At 50.3% G+C, this 26,710-nt stretch overlaps 3 protein-coding genes across 5 annotated transcripts; 2 read left to right on the top strand and 1 right to left on the bottom strand.

Annotated features, from left to right (window-relative positions):
- The first annotated feature begins 688 nt into the window (after window positions 1–688).
- FKBP2 (FKBP prolyl isomerase 2) lies at window positions 689–25,186 on the top strand. 3 transcript variants are annotated; one of them, XM_039363537.1, is made up of 6 exons: window positions 689–761; window positions 2,993–3,171; window positions 5,254–5,366; window positions 5,897–5,943; window positions 6,147–6,182; window positions 7,355–7,568. In XM_039363537.1, the coding sequence occupies exons 2-6, from the start codon at window positions 3,004–3,006 to the stop codon at window positions 7,414–7,416; spliced, it is 426 nt and encodes a 141-aa protein (XP_039219471.1). In that variant the 5' UTR covers window positions 689–761; window positions 2,993–3,003; the 3' UTR covers window positions 7,417–7,568. The 3 variants fall into 3 exon arrangements, with proteins under 3 accessions (XP_039219471.1, XP_039219472.1, XP_039219473.1); XM_039363538.1 differs by lacking the exons at window positions 5,897–5,943; window positions 7,355–7,568 and adding an exon at window positions 25,120–25,186; XM_039363539.1 differs by lacking the exon at window positions 5,897–5,943.
- On the top strand, window positions 778–1,771 carry LOC120317110 (translation initiation factor IF-2). The gene has a single exon (XM_039363435.1). It carries the CDS (start codon window positions 778–780, stop codon window positions 1,756–1,758), a length of 981 nt encoding a protein of 326 aa, XP_039219369.1. The 3' UTR covers window positions 1,759–1,771.
- PPP1R14B (protein phosphatase 1 regulatory inhibitor subunit 14B) lies at window positions 11,782–19,820 on the bottom strand. Its single transcript, XM_039363540.1, has 4 exons — window positions 19,286–19,820; window positions 14,624–14,707; window positions 13,438–13,470; window positions 11,782–12,312 (listed from the first exon to the last, which is right to left on the bottom strand). Exons 1-4 carry the CDS (start codon window positions 19,511–19,513, stop codon window positions 12,244–12,246), a joined length of 414 nt encoding a protein of 137 aa, XP_039219474.1. The 5' UTR covers window positions 19,514–19,820; the 3' UTR covers window positions 11,782–12,243.
- Window positions 25,187–26,710: the final 1,524 nt, after the last annotated feature.

Genomic DNA, 26,710 nt, shown 5'->3' on the forward strand with positions numbered 1-26,710 from the left:
AGTTGTGAATGCTCTAACACTGGAAGTTTTTAAGAAGAGACTGGACAGCCATTTTGTCTGAAATGGTCTAGGGTTTCCTGCCTGAGCAGGGGGTTGGACTAGATGACCTCCAAGGCCCCTTCCAACTCTATTATTATTATTACTCGCACCATATAAACTGCACAGGGCCAGCTCTTTATTTTTGGCTGTATTTTTTTTATTGATTACATCTTTATTATGGCTTTGAGAGATCTGATTTTTAATTTGCGAGCAACATTATCTTTAATAACATTATTATTAAATATATTTCTTACAGAAATATTCGTAGGAAATCACAGCTGCTCCTTTCCCAACCAGCAAATATTCCTCTACCGTATTCGAATGAAAGGAGGGAGGGATTCCATCAGCCCCGCCCACTCAAGGCGCCTCGGCCACGCCCACTCGAGCTCTGTGCTCCCGCCTCTCTCCCTGGGGAGGACGTGACGTCACTCCCTCCTCACGTGAACGGGCCCAGCTATCCACCTTTTAACTAAGCTTTATATACATATATATAAATGTACATATTTCCTGGCTCGTCCTGATTTTAACTTCTCAGCCTCCGGCTCTCCTTGGAGAGAATTAAATCCATACACGGCGTGAAGATCACGTGAGGCGGGCGCCCGCCTGAGGGGAAAAAAACCAATATGGCGGCGCCCGCGTCGGCTTCTTCCGCTGAGGAAGCGCCGGGGCGGCGGAGGGCGCATGCGCAGAGGGGTGGGTGGTATCCGTTGAGGCCAGGAGAGGTGAGAGGGGGGGGAAATGGGGGGTCCTGAGGAAAGGGGGGGACCCGGGCGCGGGGCGCCGAGGAGCCTGGAGCCGGGCGGAGGGCAGCGGCCCGGGGGAGGCTCCGAGCGGGGGCAGCCTGCGGGGGGCGGGAGAGGAGAAGTGGGGGACCCCCCGCGGGAAGGCCCGGGGAGGCGCCTGGAGCCCAGGCGGTCGGAGCTGAGGGACGTGGGGACCCAGGTGTCTTGGGCCCCCGGGGAGGGCCCCTCCAGGGCGGCCGGGGAGGCCCCCCAGGCCAAGGCAGGGGGCGCCAGGGGGTCCCTTGGAGAGTGGGGGGCCCTCCCAGCCAGGGAGGGGCCCGGGGACCCTTGGGGGCCCGCCTCGGGGGCCCCCGCCAGCCAGAGCAAGGCGGTGCAGGACAAGCGGGCCTCCTGGCCGGGGGGCCTTTGCGAAGGCTGCGGGGCCCCCAAGGACAGGGGGGAGCCCAGGAAAGGGGGGACCCCCCGCCTGGCCAGCCACAGGGCTTGGGACTTGGGGCTCAGGGCCCCCCGGGAGCGCCTGGAGGACAGCATGGGGCTGCTGGCCCTGGGGGTCAGCCGCAGCCTCTCGGGGGGGCTCCCTGGCCACGCCGGGGCCAAGCGGCACTCGGGGGGCTGGCCCCGGGACCCCGCCCAGGCTTCGGGGGACGTCTGGGTCCCCCGCAAGCCGGTCAGGCCCCCCGAGAGGATGGGGCTGCCTTGGCTGAAGGAGGGGCCCCTGTCCCGGAAGAGCGGAGCGGCGGAGCTCAACCAGGTCTGGATCCCCCGGGAGAAGCCGGCCCCTGCCGGCGGGGCGTCCGGGGACGTCTGGGTGCACAAAGTGAGGAACCCCTCGGGCACCGGCATCATGTGGGTTTGGGCCAAGGTGACCAACTGCAGTGAGGAGGAAGCGGCGGTGAACGAAGCCAGGGTTTGGACCTTCCAGAAGGAGGGCCCCAGGAAGGGTGGGCAAGGCGAGGGAGGGTACGGGGTCTCTTAAGAAGCATGTCAGGAAGGTGACCGGGGGGGGGGACCGGGGTGGGGTGGGCTGGGGTGGGGTGGGAGATACAGGTAGTCCTTAACTTCACGGCCACAGCTGAGCCCAAAGTTTCTTTTGCTAAGTGAGACATTTGTTCCATGAGTTTTGCTCCATTTTACAACCTGCCTTGCTACCGTTGTAAAGTGAATCACTGCAGGTGTTGAGTTAGTAACACAGTTGTTAAGTGAATCTGACTTCCGCATTGACTTTGCTTGTCAAAACGATGCTAAAGGGGGTTTACGTGACCCCCGGGATGTAAATATGTCGTAAGTAGGAGTCAATGGCCAAGGATCTGAATTTTGGTCACATGACCAGAGGGAATGCTGCAACGGTCGTAAGTGTGACGAACAGCCGGTCATGAGTTTATTTTTTTCCCAGTGCCGAACGGTCACTAAATGAACTATTGTAAGTTGAGGACTACCTGTAGTGCGGGCCGGGGAGGACACAGTAGGCTCCTTTGGAGGAAAGGGAGCATTGTTTTTCAATCTTGACAGTGTTTAAGAGGCTGGGACTTCGACTCCCAGAATTCCCCAGCCCTCCGTGCTGAGGAACTCTGGGAATTGAAGTCCATCTGTCTTAAAGTGGCCAAGTTTGAGAAACCCAGGGGGGGTCTGGGAGCTGAAGTCCCCTCTTAAAGCAGCCAAGGTTGGGAAAAACCTGGGTTAGAGATAAGCAGGGGGAGATGCTTTCGAGAAGGGAGGGGGGGGGGAGTCAGAGCAAAAAGACAACTCAGCCAACTCCTGGGGTGGCGATTCCTTGAAAGACTCTGGACAGTGGTTGTGGCGACTGCTACCAGGGGAGGGAGCAGAGCCTGACTAGCCACTTGGGTAAGTCCGGAGGCTCTGGAAAAGCGGGGGGAGGGGGGGCTGCTTGCTGGTGTGCATGCCAAGTTAGAAGCCGGGGTGAGCATGTAATTCTAAACGCATCTCGAGTGCATGAACGACCCTGGGGCGCTAATGGGTGAGGTGGTTAAGAGCTTCAACGGTCAGTATGAAACTCATATCTAAGATTCTTTCCCCCCCCCCTTGCAAGAAGTCCCCTGTTCCCAGTATGGATTTTATCGATGGGTTGACTTCATCCCCTCCCATCCTACAAAGACGTCGCTCGCTGCATGCTGCTGAGCCATCCCATCCGCATTCCCGCTGAGATTTCTGAGCGTGCCGCTTCCGCTAATCAGCGTTGTTGGTCTCCGCAGGGGCGTGAGCGATGCAGGCAAACCTGGGGGCGGTGCTGTTCACCTTGGCGCTCTGGGCCATCTGCTCACCGGTGCTGAGCACGGAAGGGAAACGGAAGCTGCAGATTGGAGTCAAGAAGCGGGTGGACAACTGCCCCGTCAAGTCCCGAAAAGGCGACGTGCTCCACATGCATTACACAGTGAGTGTGAGAAAGCAGAGTGAATAGCCAGCGCTGTCCAAACTTGGGAAAGGGAGGCAGACGGAGACAAAGCTGTGTTCTAGGGCGTACGGCAGTGTTTCTCAACCTTGACCATTTTAAGGCATGGGGACTTCAACTCCCAGAATTCCACAGCCAGCATTGCTGAAGAATTCAGCAACCTGGTTGAAGAATTCTGGGAGTTGAAGTCCACAAGTCATCAAAGGGCCAAGTTGGAAGACCCCTGTCCTAGGCCATTTGAAGATGGGTGGACAGGTGGCTGGGAAATTCTGGGAGTTGAAGTCCACCCCCTCTTTAAGTGGCTGTTGGCAAAGACAAAATAAAGACTCTTTTGGAGCCAGTTGCATTTGAGTGGTGGTCTTGCCTCCGAGGCCCCAAGGCCCCAGGAAAGAATAAAGTGATAAATGATAAATTCTGGGAGTTGAAGTCCACAAGTCATCAAAGGGCCAAGTTTGAAGAGCCCTGGTTTAGTGTTTTGCAAACTTGGCAACTTTAGCAGATGTGGGCCACCTTAACCGGCACGCTGAGTGAGGAATTCTGGGTGTTGGCTTTGAAGAGTTTGCTAGGAATTTCGCTAAGAGGATGAAGCGAGTTGAAAATTCGCTTTTCCTGTGGGCCTGATTCTGAGTCACCCTCCCGGAGGATGCACACACCTCAGCGGTCTTTCAGCTACACACCCTTGCTGACTCACACTAAACCCCGTTCCAGGGCTCGGTGACAGCAACTTTTTAGGCCGAGTGTGGATAGCTGACCACGAAAAAAAACTGTGTAATTGGTGGACTCCCTTGCCAAGGAGAAAGAACGACATGGCCAAAATCTGGTTTCTCGTTCTCAGGTTCCCCCATGACCTCGGGCACTATAAACCCTTCGGCTTCTGGACACAGGAACTTGGGAATGTCTCTGGCTCCTTTTAGTAGAAAGGACGGCTGATTTGCCCCCCCCCCCGCGGTAGTTTTTCGCTTCTTGGACTTTCTGTTCTTTTTCTTCTGAAGAATTGAACTGAGCAGAATAGGACAAGAAAATCCTGCTAGGATAATGTTACCTAGACTGGTAACACAACGTTAAAAAAAAAAAATAAGAAGCAAGCTTGGAGGGCAAATCTAAAACTCGGCTGACAAGTATTTTTCTGTGATTTTAAAGACAAAGAAAACCCAGTTGCCTTTGGAAAAACACCTTGGATGACTGAGAATCTCCCATAGACAGCTGGTTCGGGAGCAGGAAAAACCGGAATGGCAGCGTAGCCGCCGCGTGGGATGAAGAGGCTATTTTGCTCCTTGCTAAGAGCGGCACAGTCGCTCCAACAAGAGAGCTTTGCTTATTTATTGATTGTATCAATAAATAAGCTATAACCACCTTGCCCTGTTTCCCAAAGGCTTGGGGCACGGTAGGAAATTCATCTTCTATCACAGTGGTTCTCAACCTGTGGGTCGGGACCCCATTTGGGGTCGAACGACCATTTCACGGGGGTCGCCAAACAACGCTGTCCGCCATTTTTTTCCCCCTTTTTCTTAGCTGTGCTACTCCCTTTTATTCTATTGGCTTTTGAAAGCCAATGGAATAGACTCCCTTGAATAGAGTCTAATTCTATTGGCTTTCCAAAGCCAATAGGAATTGTCCAGGCTGTCTCTGCCCTGCTGAGCCCGCCAAAAGCCCCATTCTGCAAACGGTGCTGCACCAGTTGAGTAGTCCTCGACTTACGACCGGTTGAGTAGTCCTCGACTTACGACCGGTTGGGGGTCGCGGCATTAAAAAGGTTGAGAACCACCGTTGTATCAGGAAAAACGTTCTTAGGTTTCCCTTCTGCACCATGGGTAATGGTTACTACAGGTGTCCCCAAGACAGGACTTCCTTGTTCTTTCTTTGAAGACGTTTCACTTCTCATCCAAGAAGCTTTTTCAGCACCTTAAAAAAAAAACCAAAAAAAACAAACAAAGGAAGTCCAGTTGCCCCCTAAAAAAGCACCCTGGGGACAACCGTGTCCTGGATGATGGAGAATCTCCATAGACCCTTCCTGTAGATCGGGGGTCTTCCCGTCATTTAATTTTCATCTCTGTGCCTTCCCAGGGAAAGCTGGAAGACGGGACGGAGTTTGACAGCAGCTTAACTCGTGATCAGCCCTTTATCTTCTCCCTGGGCACCGGACAAGTCATCAAAGGCTGGGATCAAGGCCTGCTGGGGTAAAAGCCAGCTTCTGAGGAACAGGGGTCCGAATGGATTTGGGGTGCCCTTGATGAAGGGAGGGAGGGAGGGGGAAAGAGAGAGAGAGAAAGAGAAAGAAAAAGGATGGAAGGAAGGAAAAAGAAAGAAAAGAATAATATGAGGTCCTTGGTGCTCTCTAAATTTGGTTGTTTTCTTGAAGATATTTCATAACCCAACTAGGTAACTTCATCAGTGCTAGAAGGGAATGGGGTCTGAGGAGGAGGAAACAGGAAGGAAGGAAGAAAACAGAAAGAAAGAGAAAGAAAGAAAGAAAGAGAGAGAGAGAAAAAGAAAGAAAGAAAGAAAGAAAGAAAGAAAGAAAGAAAGAAAGAAAGAAAGAAAGAAAGAAAGAAAGAAAGAGAAAGAAAGAAGGGTCTTCAAAACAGTTCATAGTGGGGTTGGAATGGTCAAGATGGAAAGCCAGAGTTTAAAAAAGGGCAGAATAAAATTCTGGCCCTCCAGATTGGTCATGCCAACGGCTTCTTTGTCGTTTCTTTTGCTGTTTCAGGATGTGTGAAGGCGAGAAAAGGAAGTTAGTCATCCCCTCAGAGCTAGGTAAGGAACGAGAGCAAAACCGGTACAGGAATCGCACTGCTGGGTGGGCGCTCTGCTCCTAAAGACGGGGGGCAGCTACGCTCCGGCATGGCTTCGTTGCCTCTTGGCGTATTTAACGCTTAATTTTTCTGGAGCTTGAGTAGAGTTGTGTCCTCATGTCCTTTGACATCCGGCTGATTTGGCTTCTGTTGTCTCTTTCGCAGGTTATGGAGATCGGGGAGCACCGCCCAAAATCCCAGGTATTTTATTTCTTCCTTTTATTTATGTCCATGCATCCCACCTTCCTTATTTTTTTACCAGCGACCCAAGGTAGCAAACATATCCAATACGTCTTCCTCCTATTTTCCCCCACAACGACCCTGTGAGGCGGGTCGGGCTGAGAGAAAGCGACTGTGCCAAAGTCACACGGCTGGCTTTTATGCCTAAAGTGGGACTAGAACTCACTGCCACCTGGTTTCTATTCTGGCATCTTAACCACTACAGGTCAAAAGTCACCCAGCCAGTTTTCATCGCTAAAAGGGGACTAGAACTCACCGTCTCCTGGTGATTGGCCCAAAATCATCCAGCCAGCTTTCATGCCTAAGGTGGGTCTAGAACTCACTGTCTCCTGGTGATTGGTCCAAAATCAGGCAGCTGACTTTCATGCCTAAGGCGGGACTAGAACTCACCATCTCCTGGTGATTGGTCCAAAGTCACCCATTCAGCTTTCACGCCTAAGGCGGGACTAGAACTCACTGTCTCCTGGTGATTGGCCCAAAGTCAGCCAGCCATAGACCAGGACATTGTATTCTGTTAACCCAGCAATGAAGAATTTACATCTTCTACATCATCCTTATCTTAATTTTTTTCATTGGACTTTATCCTGTTTGGATTGACTTCCTTCACGCAATTATACATTTTTATTAGTTTTATCAAAATAGAAAGAAAGACGAGAATAAGGGGGCAAGAGGGGAGGAGAAGGGGAAGAGGAAAAAGTGTAGGGTGAAGGGACAAAAAAAAAAAAGCATTGACTTCGGACTCTCTTCAGCTCAGCAGAATAAGGCAATAACATACAACCTCAACATTTTACTTTTACATAACTATATACTAGCCATTCCTAGAACAACAGGCCTATCCAATCAGCAAAAGCCAAAATCAGGTTTTCATTCCCCCCCCCCACTTCAAGCATAAAGTCCAGAGGCGGTTTCCAAGTAGAAACACAATTGTATTCTTTAATCAAAGCGGTCGCTTTAGCTATCTCCGCTAACTCCATCAACTTGGACAGCCATTCATCCATTGCGGGCATCATATTCTTCCATTTCTAGGCATCGACTTCATTCATACCCAGCCACGAAGGTTTAAAAAAACCAAAACAAAACAAGCACCCCACCCAATTTCAGTTCATTTCTCTCTTTTCCCATGCTCTTCCCAGGCGGCGCCACGCTAATCTTCGAAGTGGAGCTGCTGAAGATTGAGCGTCGCCAAGAACTATAGCTCTACGTCTCTCCCAGGAAGAGGGGCTTTTGGGGAGGGGGGGGGGCGCACGCGAAAGATGGACGGACAGGCCGGAGAAGGATCGGTCAAAAGGGGGTGTGTTGCTCCTAGGTGAGCCAAATCATAATAATAATAAAAAAAAGCACAGATCAGATTTTGTCCCGTGAATGCCACAGGCTGAACAGATCAACTTGGGGGAAGCTGTCCAAATTGATAGGCATTGCCCTGTGCTTAAAAGGTTAACTCTTGTCCTGGGGGCTTTTAACTCCAAGGAGGAAAAGGGGAGTAGCAGGGAGGGGTCCTCAATGGAGCAGGAATGGCTGCCTGTTCAACAGTCAGGACCAGGATTACTCAGCAACTTCGAGATGGGTGGATCTCAACGCCCAGAATTCCCCAGCCAGCCTGCTTTAAGACGGGTGGACTTCAACTCCCAGAATCCCCCATTCAGCAGGCTTTAACACTGCTGGACCTCAACTCCCAGAATCCCCCATCCAGCAGGCTTTAACACTGCTGGACCTCAACTCCCAGAATTCCCCAGCCATAGCGTGCTAACTGTAGAATTCTGGGAATTGAAGTCCATCTGTCTTAAAGCATCACGGCTGGGGAATTCTGGGAGTTGAAGCCCACCTGTCTTAAAGCAGGCTGGCTGGGGGATTCTGGGTGTTGAAGTCTGCCCGTCTTAAAGCATAATGGCTGGGGGATTCTGGGCGTTGAAGTCCACCTATCTTAAAGCAGGCTGGCTGGGGGATTCTGGGAGTTGAAGTCCACCCATTTTAAAGTGTGCTGGCTGTTGAATTCTGGGAGCTGAAGTTCACCCATCTTCAAGCTTGAGAAACACCGCCTTAGACCTTGATGGAGAAGAGACCCCCTAGAATTCTCCTGTGCTGCCCCATGGAATTCTGGGACCCCTTCCCGAGAACACCCCGAACAAGCCGCTGAGCATCTGCTAAAACAGAAAAACAAAAGGCCCTTTTGTCCTGCCTTGACTTTGCAGAAGAAAGCGTGGTTTCTTCTAAGGACAGCAGCGACTCCGGAAATAAAGGAACGGAAGTTCCTGCCGCAAGGAGCTGGCGAGAAAGTGAGATAACAGGATGAGTTTTCGCTGCTGAGCACGGAGCGGGTGGTGGGAGTGCAAAAAGGCTGGACCTTCGCCAGCATTGTCTAGCTACAAAGCGAACAGCGGATGGCCTGCGCTGTGCCAGACATTCGTGGTTTACAAGTCTGTAAACGCCTTTGCGGTGGGAAACGGAGAAAATTTGCGTTGTAGGCACCACAGTGGCAGGTTTTCTCCACACCACGATGTAAGTGGGCACGGGTTCAAACCGTGGCTTATGCTGCCTTTTTAAAATACAGACACGTGGTGGGGAGAATCACATTGGGGCCTAACTGTGGCTTTGTCCCTGAAGCCAACAGTTGTGTGTGTGTGTATGTGTGCGTGTGTGAGTTCTTGGGAGCCTTGCAGAACTATAGAGCTTGTTCTCAACTTGCAAAAAACCAGGATTTCCATCACTAAGCCAGGCGCTGGTTAAGCGAGTCCCACCCCGTTTTATGACTGTTTTTTGCCCTGGTTAGGCAAACGGTTAAGCGAGTCATGCAGTTATTAAGCAAAATCCGGTTCCCCCCCCCCTTGATTTTGCTCGTTGGAAGCCAGCTGGGAAAGTTTACAGGACGGGATCACGTGACCCTGGGGCGCTGCAACCGTCGCAAATACACACCGGTTGCCAAGCGTCCAGATTTTGATTAGAGGGGGATGCCAGCGACGGTCCTAAGTGCAAGGACCAGCTGCAAGTCACTTTTTCCAGTGGTTGTAAATTGAGGACTTCCTCTATATATGCTTTCAAATCAAAGAGGAGGTTTCTCTCACTGGGAAGGGACCCGAGCAGCCTCTGAACCTCTTCTGGACCTAGCATCCTTTAGTCACCTGTTTTCGCCTCGTTGGTAGACCTCCCGGTGTTTCAGAGTTGGAAGAGGCCTTGGAGGTCATCTAGCCCAACCCCCTGGTCAAGCAAGAGGCCGCCCTATGCCATTTCAGACCCAACGGTTGTCCAATCTTTCCTTAAAAACCTCCAAGTGATGAAGCACCCACCACTTCTGAAGGCAAACTGTGGATTGTCCTCACTCTTTTGGAAGTTTCTCCTTGATTCGTTTCCATCCGTCGTTTCTCGTCCTGCCTTCAGAGGGCTTTGGGGCAGCCCCTCAGATATTGGAAGGCTGCTGTCAAGTCAGCCTTACGCCTTCTTTTAAACTAGAATTGGCCAAACCCAATCCCTGCAACCGTTCTTCGTGCGGTTTAGCCTCCAGGCCTTTCATCATCTTTAGTTGCGCTTCTCTGCACTCTTTCCAGAGTCTCGGCATCTTTTCCGTAAGGTGGTGTCCAAACCTGGGTGCGGTATTCCGGGTGTGGCTTTTCCCCAAAGTCAGCTGCTTCCTCCCATCTCCTTCTAGGCCTGGGCTCCATGAGAGAGCGGGCATTCTTTTCCGATAGCCACCTCCGAGCCACGTGGACAAGGGAGCGGATCCGAGCGAGAGAGGCACGAAGCTTTTTTTGCTCAAGCGGTGACTTAAGGCTGGAAAAACGCTGGGATCAGCTCCAGGCCCTGAAAAGCATTCCTTCCTTGCTGTGTTCAGCCACTACCATCAAAAGGAGGGAGGGTGAAGGCTGCGCTTGTCTGCAACTCCTTTGGGACAATCGAGGCAGAGGCGTTGCTCTCGTTACCGGCGTCTGTCTCTGTTTTTCACCTCTAATTAGAAGCAGCTTGAAAGGAAGAGCTCTCTTTTGCTGGGGGGGGGGCTACTCAGAGGTCCTCTTCTCCTTCCCCCCTCCCCAGTGATCCAAGAAGCTGAGATTTTTTAAGAAGAGATTGGAGAGTCATTTTGTCCTGCTTAGGAGGGGGTTAGACTAGAAGACCTCCCGAGGTCCCTTCCAGCTCTTACTCTGTAAGCCAAAGCTGTCGGCCAGGGTTGATTCCCCCAGTAGCTTAAAGAGAAAGATGTGGCTGAATTGCAATTCCTGGAATAGTAGCTTGTTACCCTGGGTTTTCCCCGTAATAATTCCCAGAGAGGAAAGATACGTTTTGCTGCGGGAAAGCTGTGCGGCCCGGAACGCCGTTTATTTCCGCAGCAGGATTCTCCCAGATGGCCTTCCTCAAACACCCATCGGCCTTTGAGTCTCCCGTGAAAGAGAGACCGCAATTGGGCAATGGTGCTAGAGCAGGGGTGTCCAGCCATAGCAACTTTTAAGGCTTGTGGACTTCAACTCCCAGAATTCCCCAGCCAACCTGCCCATCGTCTGATTGGACAATTGAGAGGAGGAATCTTAGCTACTATGACACCCTATTGGTTGAACCTGACCATTTTATGAAGCCAAAGGATGGTTGGTTTTTTTTTGGGGGGGGGGAGATATGCGAGTGTGTGTGTGTGTGTGTGTGTGTGTGTGCGCGCGCGTGTGCGCGCACACTTAACAACAACATTAAAAAAAAAATCCAGACTTTGGCTTAATGAATTACAGGGAATCCTCGATTTATGACGAAAATCGGGACCGGCATTTCCGTTACTAAGCCAGCCCATCGTTCAGTGGGTTGAGCCCAGTTTGACCACCATTTCAGCCACCGTTGTTCAGTGAGGCTGTTGACGCTAAGCGACTACGATATCCTTCCCTGACTTGGCTTCTCAACGGGACAGTTCCAAATGGAAATTACACCACCTTTTAGTAATAGTAATAATAATAATAAAGTTGGAAGGGACCTTGGAGGTCATCTAGTCCAACCCCCTGCTCAGGCAGGAAACCCTGTGTATCATTTCGGACAAATGGCTGTCCAGTCTGTTCTTAAAAACTTCCAGTGCTTTAAATCCTTTTAAGATAGGATGCTGCAGATATCCTATCAATGTTTCTCAGCCTTGGCAACTGTTAAAGAGGGGTGGACTTCAACTCCCAGAATTCATGTCATCCTGTAGTCCCCCAGGATGCTTCAGTGATCGAAAATAGGTGCCAAGAGCCCAAATTTTGTCCCTGTGACCCTGGGGATGATGATGATGATAATAACAATAATAATAATAAAGTTGGAAGTGACCTTGGAGGTCATCAAGTCCAACCCCCTGCTCAGGCAGGAAACCCTATACCATTTCGGACAAATGCTGTAATGCTGTAACGGTTGTAAGCGCGAGGACCAGTCGTAAGTCACATTCCTTCAGAGCCATTGTAACTTCAAAGGGTTGCAAAACGAGTGCTTTTTAAAAATAAAAAAATAAAAGTTAAGGCGTTCCGGTCAAGTGACGGGAGACTCCAGTGTCTCCCTAACCCCCAAAAAACTTTCTCATCCGCACTTTTCTTCCCCCCCCCCCCCGTTGCAAAAACCAGGCCACCTCTTCTCAAAGCCTCTTTTATTAAATTTATATAAAAACACAATAATTAAAAAAACAAACCAACCGCCCTCCCCCAAACGGAGATGTTCCCCTCCCCCATCCAGATCTCTGTTTTAAGATCCTTCTCTCTTTCTGCTCCCCCTCCCCTCGAGAACCAATGCCCCTCCTCCCTTTGCACACACAGACACACTCACTCGGGAGTCAGGACAGATGGGGGGGTGGGGGGGGGCAGCGCAGATATTGCTAAAAGGCGACCGAATCGTTGTGATTATCAAAGCATCCCCAGATGGAGGATCTTGCTCTTTCGCGGTCCTAGAGGCGAGGGGGGGAGATTTAATTGATCCTCCCCAGCCCTGTAGAAGCGTCCCCCCCTTCCCTGGAAACCGAGCACTGCCAACATTTCAGCGACACACGGGGTCCCCAAATGGCAGGGGCCACGCAGGACGGCTGCTGACGGACAGGACGTCATTTCTTCTGGGGGGTGCTTAGCTTCTGCATCCCTCGGATCTTGTCTAGCAAGTCAACTACGAAAACCTGGAAGGACAGGAAAGGAAATGGCTCACGCAGGGCCCGAGTAAAGCTTGACTCCCCTGCACCGGGTCCGTAGCGGGATTTCTCACCCGTGGCAGCTTTAAGAGGGGTGGACTACAAGCCCCAGGATTCCCCAGGTGGGATGCTTTAAAATAGGTGGACTTCCACTCCCAGAATTCCCCAGCCAGCATGCTTTATGATGGGTGGACTTCAACTCCCAGGATTCCCCAGCCAGCATGCTTTAAAATAGGTGGACTACAACCCCCAGAATTCCCCAGCTGAGATGCTTTCAAATACGGGGACTTCAACCCCCAGAATTCCCCAGCCAGCATGCTTTAAGATCTCAGAATTCTGCCCCCCAGCATGCTTTTAAGATGAGCAGATTTCCATTCCTATTGCTAGCTGGGGGATTCTGGGAGTTGAAGTCCCCCCCCCTCTGAAAGCATGCTGGCTGGGGGATCGTGGGAATTGAAGTCCACCCCTCTTAAGAGCTGCCAAGGCTGATAGGATACCTGCACACCCTAGCTTTAAAGGGATTGAAACCAGACCTTCAGCCCTGCTTGAAGTGGGATTGCAAAGCCAAACCTCCCGGGACAGAGGCAGTCTACCCCCAACTGGAGGTGGAACAACCTGGGCAGTTTGTGGAGGAAAAAAAAAAAAGAGGCTGGCCCAGGTAAGCAACCTTCATTTTGGCACATCTGTTCAGTCTGGACTTCTGTTTTCCAGCCGGAAAACCCACATCTGGGATCAGCTTGACTAGTTCTCTCCCATTGGGGGGGGGGGGGTTTGCACCGTAATGAAGCTGTTCCTGCTTTGCCTACAACCTGTTTTGCCCACCCCCCCCCCCCCGTTTCAGGAGGCAAGGCTTGGGAGAAAGGGCGAGGCAAGGGAGGGGGTGGACCAGCCCCCCTCCCCTAACAGGTGCTGGGGACCCCCCCCAAGACCCGCAGAGATGGAGGCAGCAGCTGTTTTGCAGCTGTTCCTGGGAACCAGACACTTAAGGGCTAGCACCCTCCCGGGGGAGTTTAAGGGGGCAGGCGGGGGAGCAAAACCGGCCACCGCCAATAAGCTGGCTGTAGAAAAAGGTATTTTTTGTTTGTTTGTTTGTTTTAATTAGCCAAGACATACCTCTGTGGGCTTGTAGCAGTCGACCAGGAGTTCCTACAAGGGGGTGAAAGGAAAGAGGGGGAAAAAAAAAATCAGAGAAGCTCTATGCTTTTTAAAAAAGCTTGCCATTGTAGACCCCTGGCTAAACCTTTGAGGGTGGAGAGCTGCAATTTCTTAAAATCCCTCATTACTATTATTATTATTATTATTTTGGTTTAAGGTTACACATCCCAGCTGGAATTTACACGTCTGCTTTTGGGTGGCTGCGTGAAAGGACCCACCCAAGTTCGGGTCTTGTGATGGCCCTGGCGTTAGTAACATGAAGCACACGCATACACACCCCTTCTCAAGCCCCTCTTGTAGTGTGTGTGTGTGTGTGAGAAGAGACAATGAGACACACATGCACACCCTTTAAGCTCTTCTTGTAACTTTGGTGTAGAGACAATGAAACACACAGGCATCCCCCCCCCTTCTCCAGCCCTCCTTGTGACTTGTGTGCGGACACAATGAGACCCCTGTGTGCCCCCTTTCTCAAGCCCCTCTTGTAACCAGCGTGTGCCTGTGTGGGCAAAAGAGACGCTTCTCTTCTCCCCAAAGGTGCTTTTTCCTCAAGGCAACTGTATTTCCTTGTTTTTAATAATAATAATAATAAAGTTGGAAGGGACCTTGGAGGTCATCTAGTCCAACCCCCTGTTCAGGCAGGAAACCCTAGACCATTTCGGGCAAATGGCTGTCCAGTCTCTTCTTAAAAACTTCTTAAAGACGTTTCGCTTCTCATCCCAGAAGCTTCTTCAGCTCTGACCAAATAGTGGGGAATGAAAGGATTTATACTCCTTGCAGACCACTGGTCATTTGCATCGTTTGAGAGAGCCGTTGAGGCCACTTGGAGGCTTAGCTGTGTCCTCAGGGTCACCTGAGTGGTGCAAATGGGTGTGGAGCTTTCTTGGAACTGCTGTTCCACACTCATTTGCACCACTCAGGTGATCCTGAGGACACAGCTAAGCCTCCAAGTGGCCTCAACGACTCTCTAAAAAGAATGCAAATGACCAGCGGTCTGCAAGGAGCATAAATCCTTCCCTTCCTCACCATCCAGTCAGAGCTGAAGAAGCTTCTTGGAAAAGTTGCCTCTTGAAAAAAAGCACCGTGATCTGTCTGGCTGACCATCTCCATGGATGCTTCTCTTCTTCCCGGTCTTTTTTTTTTTTACCTTCACCCTAGCGCTCCGCGATTCGTCGCTCTCCATATCCAAAAGTTCATCCACGTCTATTTCTAATTCGGGAATTTCTTCTTCCTGGAATTAAAAAGGAGGAGAAAAGCCAAGTTTTAGGTGTTAATTCCTCTCGTCGGGGATCGTGAAATGGGGAGAGAAGTGGGGAGACGTCAAGGGGTCCCTGGGCAACATCGCCTCAATTCGACAGACAACACACGGTTCAAACCATCCGATCAAAAGTTAGCTTCCCTCCCGGTGCTGAGCTGGGAAGAATTCGGCTGCTTTTCGTAGCTGAGTCTAGCATCTTGGGGGAACCTTCTCTCTTCCCCCCCCCCCCCGCAATTTAAACTTCTCCTTGGTGAGAAAGGGGTACAGGGCCAACTCCCCAAAAAAGGCAAGACCATTTGCAGTTAGGACCGTTCTCTGCATCTTCCTGTTTGCTGCATAAGTGTCCAGCTGTTATTTGAGCCCCGTTGGGATGTCCTGCAAAGGTCCCAAGGAAGGAAGGGAGGGAGGGAGGAAAGGAGAAGGAAGCAAGGAAGGAAAAGTGAAAGGGAAGGAAGGAAGGATATGAGAGAGAAGGAAGGAAACTCAGAAAAAGAAGAAAAGGAGAATTAGAGGGAGGGAGGAAGAGAAGGAAGCAAGGAAGGAAAAGAAGGAAGGGTATGAAAAAGAAGGAAGGAAACTAAGAAAAAGAAGAAAGAAAAGGAAAATGGAAGGAAGGAAGGAAGGAAGGAAGGAAGGAAGGAAGGAAGGAAGGAAGGAAGGAAAATTGGAGGGAGATAAGAATGTAAATGGAAGGAAGGAAAGAAAAAATGGAGGGAAGGTAGGAAAAAAGCAAGGAAAAAGGGGAAGGAAGGAAAGAATGGAAAGAAGGAAAGGAAGAAAAATTGGAAGGAGATAAGAATGTAAATGGAAGGAAGGAAAGAAAAAGGGAAGGAAAAAGCAAGGGAAAAAGGAAAGGAAGGAAAGAAAGGAAGGAAGGAAGGAAGGAAGGAAGGAAGGAAGGAAGCTAGCTAGCTAGCTAGTTTCTTTCAATCTGGCCCCACAAGCAGAAATATCGGAGTCAGGATCCCTGGTGGCGCCCAATGCAATCATTTTGTGCTCGTTTCTAAACCTTCCTGCAAGTTCACGGAAAGGCTGGGCTCTTAGACTTAAAATTTTTATTGATAAGCTAGCTCTCTTCTTGCAGGGAGGCCCATATTGCTCTCCATCTGTCCCTCGACCAGCGTTGCTCAAGCTGAGCCACTTTTAAGCCAGGTGGATTCAAACTCCCAGAATCCTCCAGTCCGCTTGCTTGCTCGCCGACTGAGGCATTCTGGGAGTTGAAGTCCACCCAGCTTTTAAAGTTGCTCCTCAGGAAGGTGACTTAGCTGACCCAAGAGAACATTTCCCATCCTCCTCCGTTAAAAGGATAATGGAAATGGTCCTCTCAACCCCCCCCCCCATGGAAGACACCAGCCCTGCACTTAGCCCTCCGCACCAGCCTATAAATTAATCAGGCTGATTGATTAAAAATTGATCTTTAAAAGGACATCATCTTTCCAGAAGCCCTTTGCTTTCTTTTTATGGCTAAATGGCTTTCAGGTACCTGTCCTGGCGCACGGAAGCTATTTAGGAAAAGAAGCTTTTGCCTTGCGGGTTCTGTTTATTTCCCCCCCCCCGCCTTTTTTAAAAATCCTTCCAAAAGGTCACTCCTTTGTCCTCCAACCTAGCCAGGCCTCAATTCCTCCCCGTCTTTAAAAGAGCTACAGGTATTTCCTTGAGTTACGACCGGAACGGAGCCCCAGGATTTATGTTGCTAAGTGAGAAATTGGTTAAGTGAGCTTTGCCCCGTTTTACGACTTTTCTCGCCACGGTTGTTCAGCGAATCGCTGCAGCTGTTATGTTAGGAGCACCGTCGTTAAGTGAACCCCCACTGGCTTTGCTGGTCAGAAGGTCACAAAAGGGGATTAGGTGGTCCCCCAGGACGCTGCAACCGTCATAAACGTGAGTCAGTTGCCAAGCGTCCGAATTTTGATCCCTTAAACCAGGGGTCTTCAAACGTGGCCCTTTGATGACCTGTGGACTTCAACTCCCAGTCCACAGGTCATCAAAGGGCCACGTTTGAAGACCCCTGCCTTAAAGCCTGGGGATGCTGCAAGTGTCATAAGTGTGAAACACGGTCCTAAGTCCCTTTTTTCAGTGCTGTTATAACTTCGAACGGACACTAAAAGAACCGTCGTAAATCGCCTGTATCCGAAACCCTTGCTCCCTTAATATGTCTTGGGACATGGCCCTAACCCAATCAATCCACCCATATTTTTCCATTCACACATGCAACCTGGTAAACAAAGAGAAGCGAGCTTAAACTTTGAGCGGCTGGGAAGGAGCGAAGGTTCGCAAGCCGGGTTTGGCCTCCCTTCCCAAGGCCGGCCTTTATGGCTTCCTTAGCTAATGGTCAACTAGAGTTTGCAGCTGCCAAAACAGCCAACCCAGTCCAGAGGCTGCATCAACAGAGAATCGAGGTCACGTGGAGCTCACGCTTTATAAGGCCTTGGCAAGACCACGTGTGCAATACTGCATCCAGTTTCGGTCACCACAATGTAAAAAAAGATGTAGAGACTCTGGAAAGAGTGCAGAGAGGAGCAACCAAGACAATTAGGAGGCTAAAACATATGAAGATTGGAGTATATCTAGTTTAATGAAAAGCTGGACTGGGCGGGGAGGACATGATAGCAGTGTCCCAATATTTGAGGGGCTGCCCCAAAGAAGAGGGAGTCAAGCTATTCTCCAAAGCGCCTGAAGGCAGGACAAGAAGCAACGGATAGAAACTAAGCAACTAGAACTAAGGAGAAACTTCCTGACAGTGAGGACAATTAACCAGTGGAACAGCTTGCTACCAGAAGTTGTGGCTGCTCCATCACTGGAGAATCTAGGACAGGAAACTCACGTCTAGCTTGCTCCTCCCTTACATTTTCACGGAAGACCCATCCCAGCAAGCTCTCTTGTTCCTTTGCCCCCCCCCCAAAAAAACCATGCCCCTCCTGAAGTTGGTTAGCAGATGGCATTTAGCCTCCGCCAAAATGCCCACCAGCCGTGAGACAGATGGGGGGGCCATGAAAGCCGATCCTGCTATTGTGATCCACATTTAGAGCGCCTTCGAAGGCTGCCAGGGCAGAGCAGATGACACCAACTTGAGATGCCAAGTTGTCAAGATGGAAAAAAGTGTTAACAACTCTTTTGCCCGATCCCGTGGCACCCTCCCTCAAGGAATCACGCAGGATTTAAGGGGGGCAGGCAGCGGCTAAGTTGGGCAAAGTTAGGGGCATCCCTCCCCCCCCTCAACCCAACTCACAACACTATGCAATTGGGAGGTTTTTTTTAAAAAAAAAGGGCACTGAGACCCTGCACAAAGTTTTTTCCACGCCACCCAGAAGGGCTGGGATGCCAGCGACCTTAAATGACCTTCCCTCTGAGCCACCTTGGCAGGAATAGGGAGATCCCTGGCCTGGGGTGATCCGCTGTGGGAATCGGGTGAGGAGGAGGGTTGCGAGTGGGAGGGTTGCGTTAACCCAGTTTGGCAACTGGAAAAAGGCTCCGAACATGCCAGGACTTACAGCCGCCAGAATTCCCAGCACATTTTGTAGGGAGGTGGTGGCAGAACTGTCCCCCTCCTCCCCCCACTGTCAGATGCGAGGTCACCAGGATTCTGGGTCAGAGAAGGGAGGTGGGTGACCACAAGAGGGAGAGATCCCTGGCTTAAAACAGGCCAATTGGGAGGGAGGATGGTGGTTTCCTGGCTCTCCCTTTGGGGAGCAGTGCCCACCCCAGGAAGCCAGCAGCATCAAGACCCCAAATTGAGTTTGGGACAGAGGCGGCTTAATTGCCAGCTTCCAGCTCCTGCGAGACCCTCCCGCATCTCATCTCTCTCATCTCCGGAGGGTCCACCCTGGAGGTTGCTGGCTCCAGGTCCAGAAGGGCCCCCCTTATGGGGTGGGGAAGACTTGGGGGGAGGAAGCTTAAGGGAGCAAAGGTCAGGATAGCCTTAGGATCAGGACTGTGTGCAAAGGGGCAAGGATGGGAGGCGGTCAGGACCCTGGGAAGCAAGAGGAAAGAAGTGATAGGGGCTGAACCTCTGGGAAACAGGGCAGGGGTCACCAGATAGCCCTCCCTCTGACCCCACAACCTGGAGCCGCCCCCTTTGCTGGGCAAATCCGGGATGGGGAAGGGTTTTCTTCCTTCCTTCCTTCTCCATCACTGGAGGCTTTTAAGAAGAGACTGGACAGCCATTTGTCCGGATGGTAGAGGGTCTCCTGCTTGAATAGGGGTTGGACTAGAGGACCTTCATGGTCCCCTCCAACTCTATTTTCCTTCCTTCCTTCCTTCCTTATTTTCCTTCCCTCCCTTCTCTCCTTCTGTATCCTTCTGATTTTCCTTCCTTTCTTCCCTTCCTTCTCTCCTTCCTTCCTTCCTGATTTTCCTCTCTTCTCTTCCTTCCTTCTCCTTTCTTCCTCTCCTTTTCCTTCCTTCTCCTTTCTTTCTGATTTTCCTTCCTTCCCTCCCTCCTTCTTTTCTCCTTCCTTCCTTCTTCCTGATTTTCCCTCCTTCCTTCCTTTCTCCCTCTGATTTTCCTTCCTTCCTTCCCCCCCCCAGTCTCCCCCCCCCCCCGGCGCCCACCTGGCAGTCGTAGAGGACGGTCAGCTGCTCCAGGATCCACTCCTCCAAGTGCAGCCGCTTCCGCAGCTCCTTGCGGTCGTATTTCACCGTCACCCGCCCCTGGCGCCGCACCGGGCCCTCCTCGTCCTCGGCGCCCGCCTCCCCTCCCGCCGACGCCGGGGGGCTCTGGAAGTAGACGCGGGGTCGCTCCCCCGGCGCGCCGCTCTCCGGGCTGCAGGGAGCCGCCATCCGGCCGCCGAGCCGCCTCTTTTGTTCCCGGCCCGGAGTCCGCGGAGCCCGCCGGCTGCGGGGAGCGGAGGGCGCGGCGCGGGGCTTTGGCCGGCTGCTCTCCCCACGTGCAATCCGAATGGGAAGGCTGCCGATTCCCCCCCCTCCCTCCCCGACTCTTCCTTCTTTCTTTCCTTCCTTCCTTTCTTTTTGCAAGCGGCGTCGCGCGCTCCGGTGTCGGCTGGTCCCGATCCGGGGCGTCCCCTTTGTCCCGACGGTGCGTCCGCCGCCGCCGCCGCCGCTGCTGCTGCCTCCGCCGGTGTGGCTGGCTCCGTCCCCCTCCCTGCCCCCCGCCCCGCCCCCTTAAAGGGCCCGCTCGCTTCTCCCTCCCTCCCCGCTTTGTCCGGTCTGCCGGCTTCCCTGCCCAGGGAATCGCCCCCCCCCCGTCCCAGGAAAGGGAAGGGCGTGTCCGTTCCCCCCCCTCCCCCGCCAACCCCCGCTGCCTTCCCCACCCGGATCGTTCACACCTTAGGCCCACGATCGCGCGGAATGAGGAGGAGGAGGATGCTGCTGGTGGTGGTGGTGGTGGTCTTCCCCTTTCTCTTCTTCTTCCGTCTCTTCCTCTTCTTCTTCTTCTCTTCCTCCTCCTGCTTCTCCTCCTCTTCTTCTTCCTCCTCCGTCTCTTCTCCTTCTTCTGTCCTCTTCTCTTTCCCCTCTTCTTCTTCCTCCTCCTTCTCTTCCTCCTCTTCTTCTTCCGTCTCTTCTTCTTCTCTCCTCCTCCTGCTTCTCCTCCTCCTCCTCTTCTTCTCTTTCTCTTCTTCTTCTTCCTCCTCCTCTTCTTCTCTTCCTCCTCTTCTTCCATCTCTTCTTCTCTCCTCCTCCTCTTCTCTTTCCCCTCTTCTTCCTCCTCCTCCTCCTTCTCTTCCTCCTCTTCTTCTTCCGTCTTCTCCTTCTTCTCTCCTCCTCCTCCTGCTTCTCCTCCTCCTCCTCTTCTTCTCTTTCTCTTCTTCTTCCTCCTCCTCCTCTTCTTCTCTTCCTCCTCTTCTTCTTCCGTCTCTTCTCCTTCTCTCCTCCTCCTGCTTTTCCTCCTCCTCCTCTCCTTCTCTTTCTCCTCCTCTTCTTCCTCCTCCTGCTTCTCCTCCTCCTCTTCTTCCTCCTCCTCCTCCCCACTCCCACTCCTTCTTTCTCTTCTTCTCCTTCTCCTCCTCCCCTCCTTCTTCTCCTTCTTCCCCCTCCCTCTCTACCTTCCCTTTGTGAGATGTAAAAACCCCAAATGTTGACATTCACAATACGAAGACAAGTCTGGTGAACAAAACAAAGGTTTATTGGAGAATAACATAAAAAGAATGAAAAGGAAAGAGAAGAAAGAAGAGGCGTTTGCAAACGCGGGATCCTTCCCAATGGATTGGGTTCCAGAGAGCCCTGGCCTGCTTTCAAGCTCTGCATTGTATACTTTTCACAATGCCTGTCCCATCTAAGAAGCTCTTTCCTCTTTATAGACGTCCTTTGAAGTTGTACTTTAAGTCATCCCTGACCTCTTCCACCCATCTGCTGTTATCTTGTTTGTAATTTTCACCTCCTAGGGTCAAAATCCCCCTTTTTGATATTCCGCTTAAAGTGTAAGTTCCTGTCTCTGGAGGAATTTTAGGCAGTAAACATTGAACAAACCTTCTCACACATTTGGCAGTGCATTGCTGCCTTTGCGTTACAGTGTTAACATTTGTGCTCGAGAGACAGTTTCATATAACGGCATTACATTTCTACAATTTTTTTCCTACAGTTATTAAAAGAATAGCTTTTATTTCCTTCACCTTCTACCTCTCCTTCTCTTTCCCTTCCTCTTCTCTTCCCCTTCTCCCTTCCTCCCCCATAAGAAAAAAAAGGAGTGTTTTTAAGCAGGTATTAAGAAAGGCAGAATCTGCGCCCCGATGGCTTGCAAAAAAAAAGTCACAATGTGCAAACAAGACACTTTGTCCTCCAGGAAAAAAAAAAATAATAATAATAAAGGCCAGTGCTGAGCAGGGATGCGCATGCAGAAAAATGCCCTATTGTGTGAAAGTCCCAAAGAGAGATTTTGATGGCTTTAAGATACAGGATCCTTGCAAAGGGAAGAGGGGGGGCACGGAAGAAGAGGGGGGGTCACGTGGCTGGGCCCCAATAGAAGCTCAATTCAGCCACTTCCTGCCAAGGAGAAGAAAAGTCGGAGCAGCTGGGCTGAGTCAGACCTTTGGCTGGTCTGCTCCAGATTAAGACCAGCTTTCCCAGGGGCTGGAGAAGCAGCCCTGCTGTGAAATGCGAGGGTAATTTTTTTTTTTTGGGGGGGGGGGGGAATCCTAGGAAAAGGGGAAGGACTCTGCCTTGGAAGGAGATGCAAAGAAAGCAAGATGTTTCTTGCTTAAACTTAGCAGGAAAGTTCCCTCTTTCTTTCTTTCTTTCCTTTCTTCCTTCCCCACTCCTTTTTCCTTCCTTCCCCCACTTTCTTTCTTTCTTCCCTCTTTCTTTCTTTCTTTCTTTCTTACCTTTCTTCCTTCCACACTCCTTTTTCCTTCCTTCCCCCACTTTCTTTCTTTCTTCCTTCCTTCCTTCCTTCCTTTCTTCCCCTCCTTCTTCCCTCTCTCCTTCCTGCCTCCCTTCCTCTTCCCATCCATTCCTTCCTCCCTCCCCTTCCTTCCTTCCTTCCTTCCTTCCTTCCTTCCTTCGTCTGTCTTTTTCTTTCCTCCCCTTTCCTTTCCTTTTCTCTTTCCTCCTTCCTTCTCTCTCCACCCTCCTTTCTCCCCTTCCCTCTGTTCTCTCTCCCTTTCCTTCTTTTCTTCCTCCTCTCTTCCCATCCATTTCTTCCTCCCTCCCTTTTCCCTCCCTTTTTTCCTTCCTTCCTCCCTCCATCCCTCCCTCACTCCCCCTTTTCTATTTGAATTCTCCCACCAATATCCACATTTTGAGGCTGGAGGTTGTGGAGGGATTATGCCCCTGCTGTACCACAGCCAAACATTTGTTAGCCTGGATCTGATCACCTATAGAAACTGACAAATTGACTTCCTAAATTCCTCCTCAACACCACCATCCTAATTACCACGTGCACTGTGATTATTGTTATTTTTTTTTTTTTAAATAGGAATCTCAGATCTACAAGGCAAAGCCTGTTATGAGCCTGAGTAAAATTCCACAATAATTGCCAGCATTCTGCTTCTCTGGAATTCCCCCCCTGCCCCAGGATTTTGATTCTGGAACAGCCTTCTAGAAAGGGGGGGGACTTGTCTCTAGACTGGGTGCCTCACTTCTAGAAACTGAGTTCATAAACCAGACCAAAGATCCCATCTGCAGTTTATAGGCAACTTGAAGACCTGTAGACTTCAAATCCCAGAATTCCGCATAGCTGGCTGGGGAATTCTGAGATTTGAAGTCTGCAAGTCTTAAAGTTGCCTAGATTGGAGACCCTGGTATGAAGGATAAGGTAACATAGGGCAACAAGGGACCTTAGAGGTCTTCTAGTCCATCCCCCCGGCTAAAGCAGGTGTCCTTATTCCATCCCATCCAATGGTTGTCCGATCTTGCCCAATGAACAGAGCGAAACAAATCATGATGTAGACAGGGTAATACATACAGTATGTCTGTTTGTGTGGGTCTCTTTCTCAACTCTCTCGTCTTTGTTATTACAGATCCTAGATTTTAACAATGGTTCTGAAAAAGCAACCATTTTATTCCACCACAACTTTTCCTGGAATATCCCATTCATTCATTCATTCATTCATTCCCCAGGTCAGCTGGTCTGCTTTGAAAGCAGCACCTACCAGCCTCTGCTTCGTTCATTATTGAACAGTCATTAAACAGAAAGGAAAAGAGAGAAGGGAGGAAGGAAGGAAGGAAGGAAGGAAGGAAGGAAGGAAGGAAGGAAGGAAGGAAAAGAGGGAGGAAAGAAGGAAGGAAAGAAAAAAGATAAGGGGGAGGGAGGAAGAAAGAAAAGGAAGGAAGGAAAAGAAAGGAAGGAAAGATGGAAGGAAGGGCAAGAAAAATAGGAATGAAAGAAAAAAGATAAGAGGGAGGGAGGAAGGAAGGAAGGAAGGAAGGAAGGAAGGAAGGAAGGAAGGAAGGAAGGAAGGAAGGAAGGAAGGAAAAAAGAACATCGGAAAACAGCCGGTCTGGTTAAAGAGCGCATCTCCACATGGGAGTGCAAACACACACTCAGCTCACGCCTTCCCCCTTCTGGATCCACTGTGAAATCACGTTGGGGAAGATTTTTTGAAAGGACAAAGGGGATCCACCCATGAAATCCAGAGACTGTAATTTGCTGGCTTTTGGGAAAAAAAGGAGATTAAATCCATCGCTCCATCAGCCAAGCCAGAATTTTGTCCCAAGGGAGAATTCCGGAGAAAGTCTGGAGCGTTTCAAAGTCTATTAATCTGAGGTTGATTTTCTTTTTCATTAGGGACCATTTAGAAGCTTTTGTTGATTAAGATCTCTAGCTTTAGTTAAGGGAGAGAAAGACGAAGGTATTTTTGAGCATGTGCAGAACCTGCACACCTTTTTTTTCTCCTTTTTTTCTTCTTTTCTTCCTTCTTTCCTTCCCTCCTCCCTCCCTCCCTTCCTTGCTTCTCTACTTCCTCCCTCCCTCCTCCCTTCCTTCTTCTCCTCTTTTTTCTTCCTTCCTTCCCTCCTCCTTCCCTCCCTTGCTTCTTTCCTTCCTCCCTCCCTCCTTCCTTCTCTTTTTTCTTTTTTCTTCCTTCCTTCCCTCCTTCCTCCCTTCCTTGTTTCTTTCCTTACTTACTCCTTCCTTCCTTCCTTCCTCTCTCTTTTCCTTCCTTTTTTTTTCTGTCTTTTCATTTAATGACTGTTCAAAGGTATAAGGGCACTCAAAAAAATAACTTACGACCAGTCCTCACATTTACAACTGTTGCAGCATTCCCAAAATTTGGCACTTGAGCCTGGTGGTTTCCTTGCAGATGTTTCATGACCCAACTAGGTAACAATATCAGTGCTAGAATGGGGGGAGGAGGAGGAGGAGGAGGAAGAGGGGGAGGAACTGCAAGGTTCCTGGTGCTCTCTGAGCTTGGTTGTTTTCTTGCAGACATTTCATGACCCAACTAGGTAACATCATCAGGGCTAGAAGGGAGGAGGAGGAGGAGGAGGAGGAGGAGGAGGAGGAGGAGGAGGAGGAGGAGGAGGAGGAGAAAGAGGACTGTGGGATCCTTGGTGCTCTCTGAGCTTGGTTGTTTTCTTGCAGACATTTCATGACCCAACTAGGCAACATCATCAGGGCTAGAAGCGAAAGATGTTTGGGAGGAAGAGGAGGAGGGCCATTCAAGCTTATTATATAACTTTTTGTTTTTCTTTTCCTTTACCAACTCTGGCTCTTGAGTCATAGTTTTTAAACCTGTTATTAGTTGTTCTTGATTTGTATTCCTCTTGTTTGTTGGGCTGTCCTTCAAATAATAACCTGGATCCAAGTTGCTTAGTCTGACTGTAGTTCTGCACACCCTCCAGCAGATGGCAGGATCTTCCCAGGACAAGTGACATCCACAGGTGTCCCCCCCCCCAAAAAAAACACCTTACAGCCGAAAGATGAAAACACAGGTACATTCACACAACCTTCTTCTTTGGCTTAAATGAATTCACCTGTTTTTTTTTTCCAGATTTGCCAGGACATCAAAGTCTCCTCGGCAGGCTGGACTGCTTGCACGCTGAGCCACCCAAAGCTAGCGTTGCACGAACCCAATTTCCTCCACTGCATTACAGGTAGGCCTCGTTGAGCCACTTCAAAGGGGGAAAGCAGCCATTTGGTCGTTGAGCGAAGCGGTCGCTAAGCGAAACGTCGCTGTTTTATGACCTGACTTCAGCTTTCCTGGGCTTTCCAGACCTGTAAAGGCCACCCCAGGCAAGAACCGGTGGCAGAACTTTTTCATCACTGTGCAAATGTGTAATGGTGCATGGGAACGACCTGGTGAATGGGGTGGGGGGGAGGAAGTGATGTTGCCTAGGCAATGATCAGATTGGCATGGGGGGGACCCCGGTCATCACTGAGCGACGGGAGATCCAGTCCCAATTGTAGTCGTAAGTCAGGGACTGCTCGTGGCTTACTGTTCACTCTCCGAAAGGCATCTTAAATTAACCACAAATAATTTGCAACATCGCCTCCAACTTTCACACAGTGTTTTCTTTTGTCTTTTTAAAAATAGCCACCCGCCTGACAAAATATTATCCCTTGCTTTCAATCGTTGGTGCCCAATTTGCGGAAAACAAAATGAACCGAGCCGCTGCAGGCGTTAAATTTCAGGATAATTTAGTTTTTTTTCCCACTGATCTGCTCCTTTTCCACTTGGCAGAGTTTGGGGACCTGTTTTTTGAGGGAACGTGGAGAGCCTCCTGTTCATTTCATTAAGGTTTCTCGCCTGGGGACTGGATCCTTGGGATTGGGGCCTGTTGCAACTGAACTGGGCTGCAGGGCAGTTCAGAATGAAAGAGGGAAGGGGGGAGAGAAGGAAAGAAAAGGGAAAAGAAAGAGAAAGAAAGACACAGCGAGGACAGAGAGGAAGGAAAGAAAGAAAACATAAAGGAAGGAAAGAAAATTTGAGAGAGGGAAGGGAGGGAGGGACAGAAGGAAAGAAAAGGTAAAAGAAAGAGAAAAACAACAAGAACAGAGAGGAAGGAACAAAAAAACAAAGAAAGGAAGGATGGAAAGAAAGAAAATTTGAGAGAGGGAAAGGAGGGAGGGAAGAGAGGAAAACATTGAGATGGTAGAGAAGGAAGCAAGGAAAATAATAATGATGATGATGATGATGATGATGATAAAGTTGGAAGGGACCTTGGAGGTCATCTAGTCCAACCCCCTGCTCAGGCAGGAAACCCTATACCATTTCAGACAAATGGCTGTCCAGTTTCTTCTTAAAAACTTCCAGATAGAGAAGGATAGAAGAAAGGAGGGTGGGGGGAGGGAGGGATGGAGAGAAAGATAGAGAAGGTAGGGAAGAAAGGAAGAAAGGAAGGAAGGAAGGAAGGAAGGAAGGAAGGAAGGAAGGAAGGAAGGAAGGAATACTGGGCGTTCCGGGCGCAAATGTTGCCATCTTAAAAATAAACTCCCCGTTAATAAAACTTGGATTTAGGGACCTGTAGCAAAGTTTTTCACCATAAAAGGAGCCAAGTTCTGAAATATTGTCCAAGCACTATTGTGGGAGTTAAAGAACCCTTGTTTATATTGAAAAAAATATTAAGGAATGCGGTGTATCC

This window comes from Crotalus tigris, unplaced genomic scaffold (assembly GCF_016545835.1).
Source record: "Crotalus tigris isolate CLP2741 ecotype Arizona unplaced genomic scaffold, ASM1654583v1 scf7180000019553.37968852642:3898890, whole genome shotgun sequence".
NCBI lineage: Eukaryota > Metazoa > Chordata > Lepidosauria > Squamata > Viperidae > Crotalus > Crotalus tigris.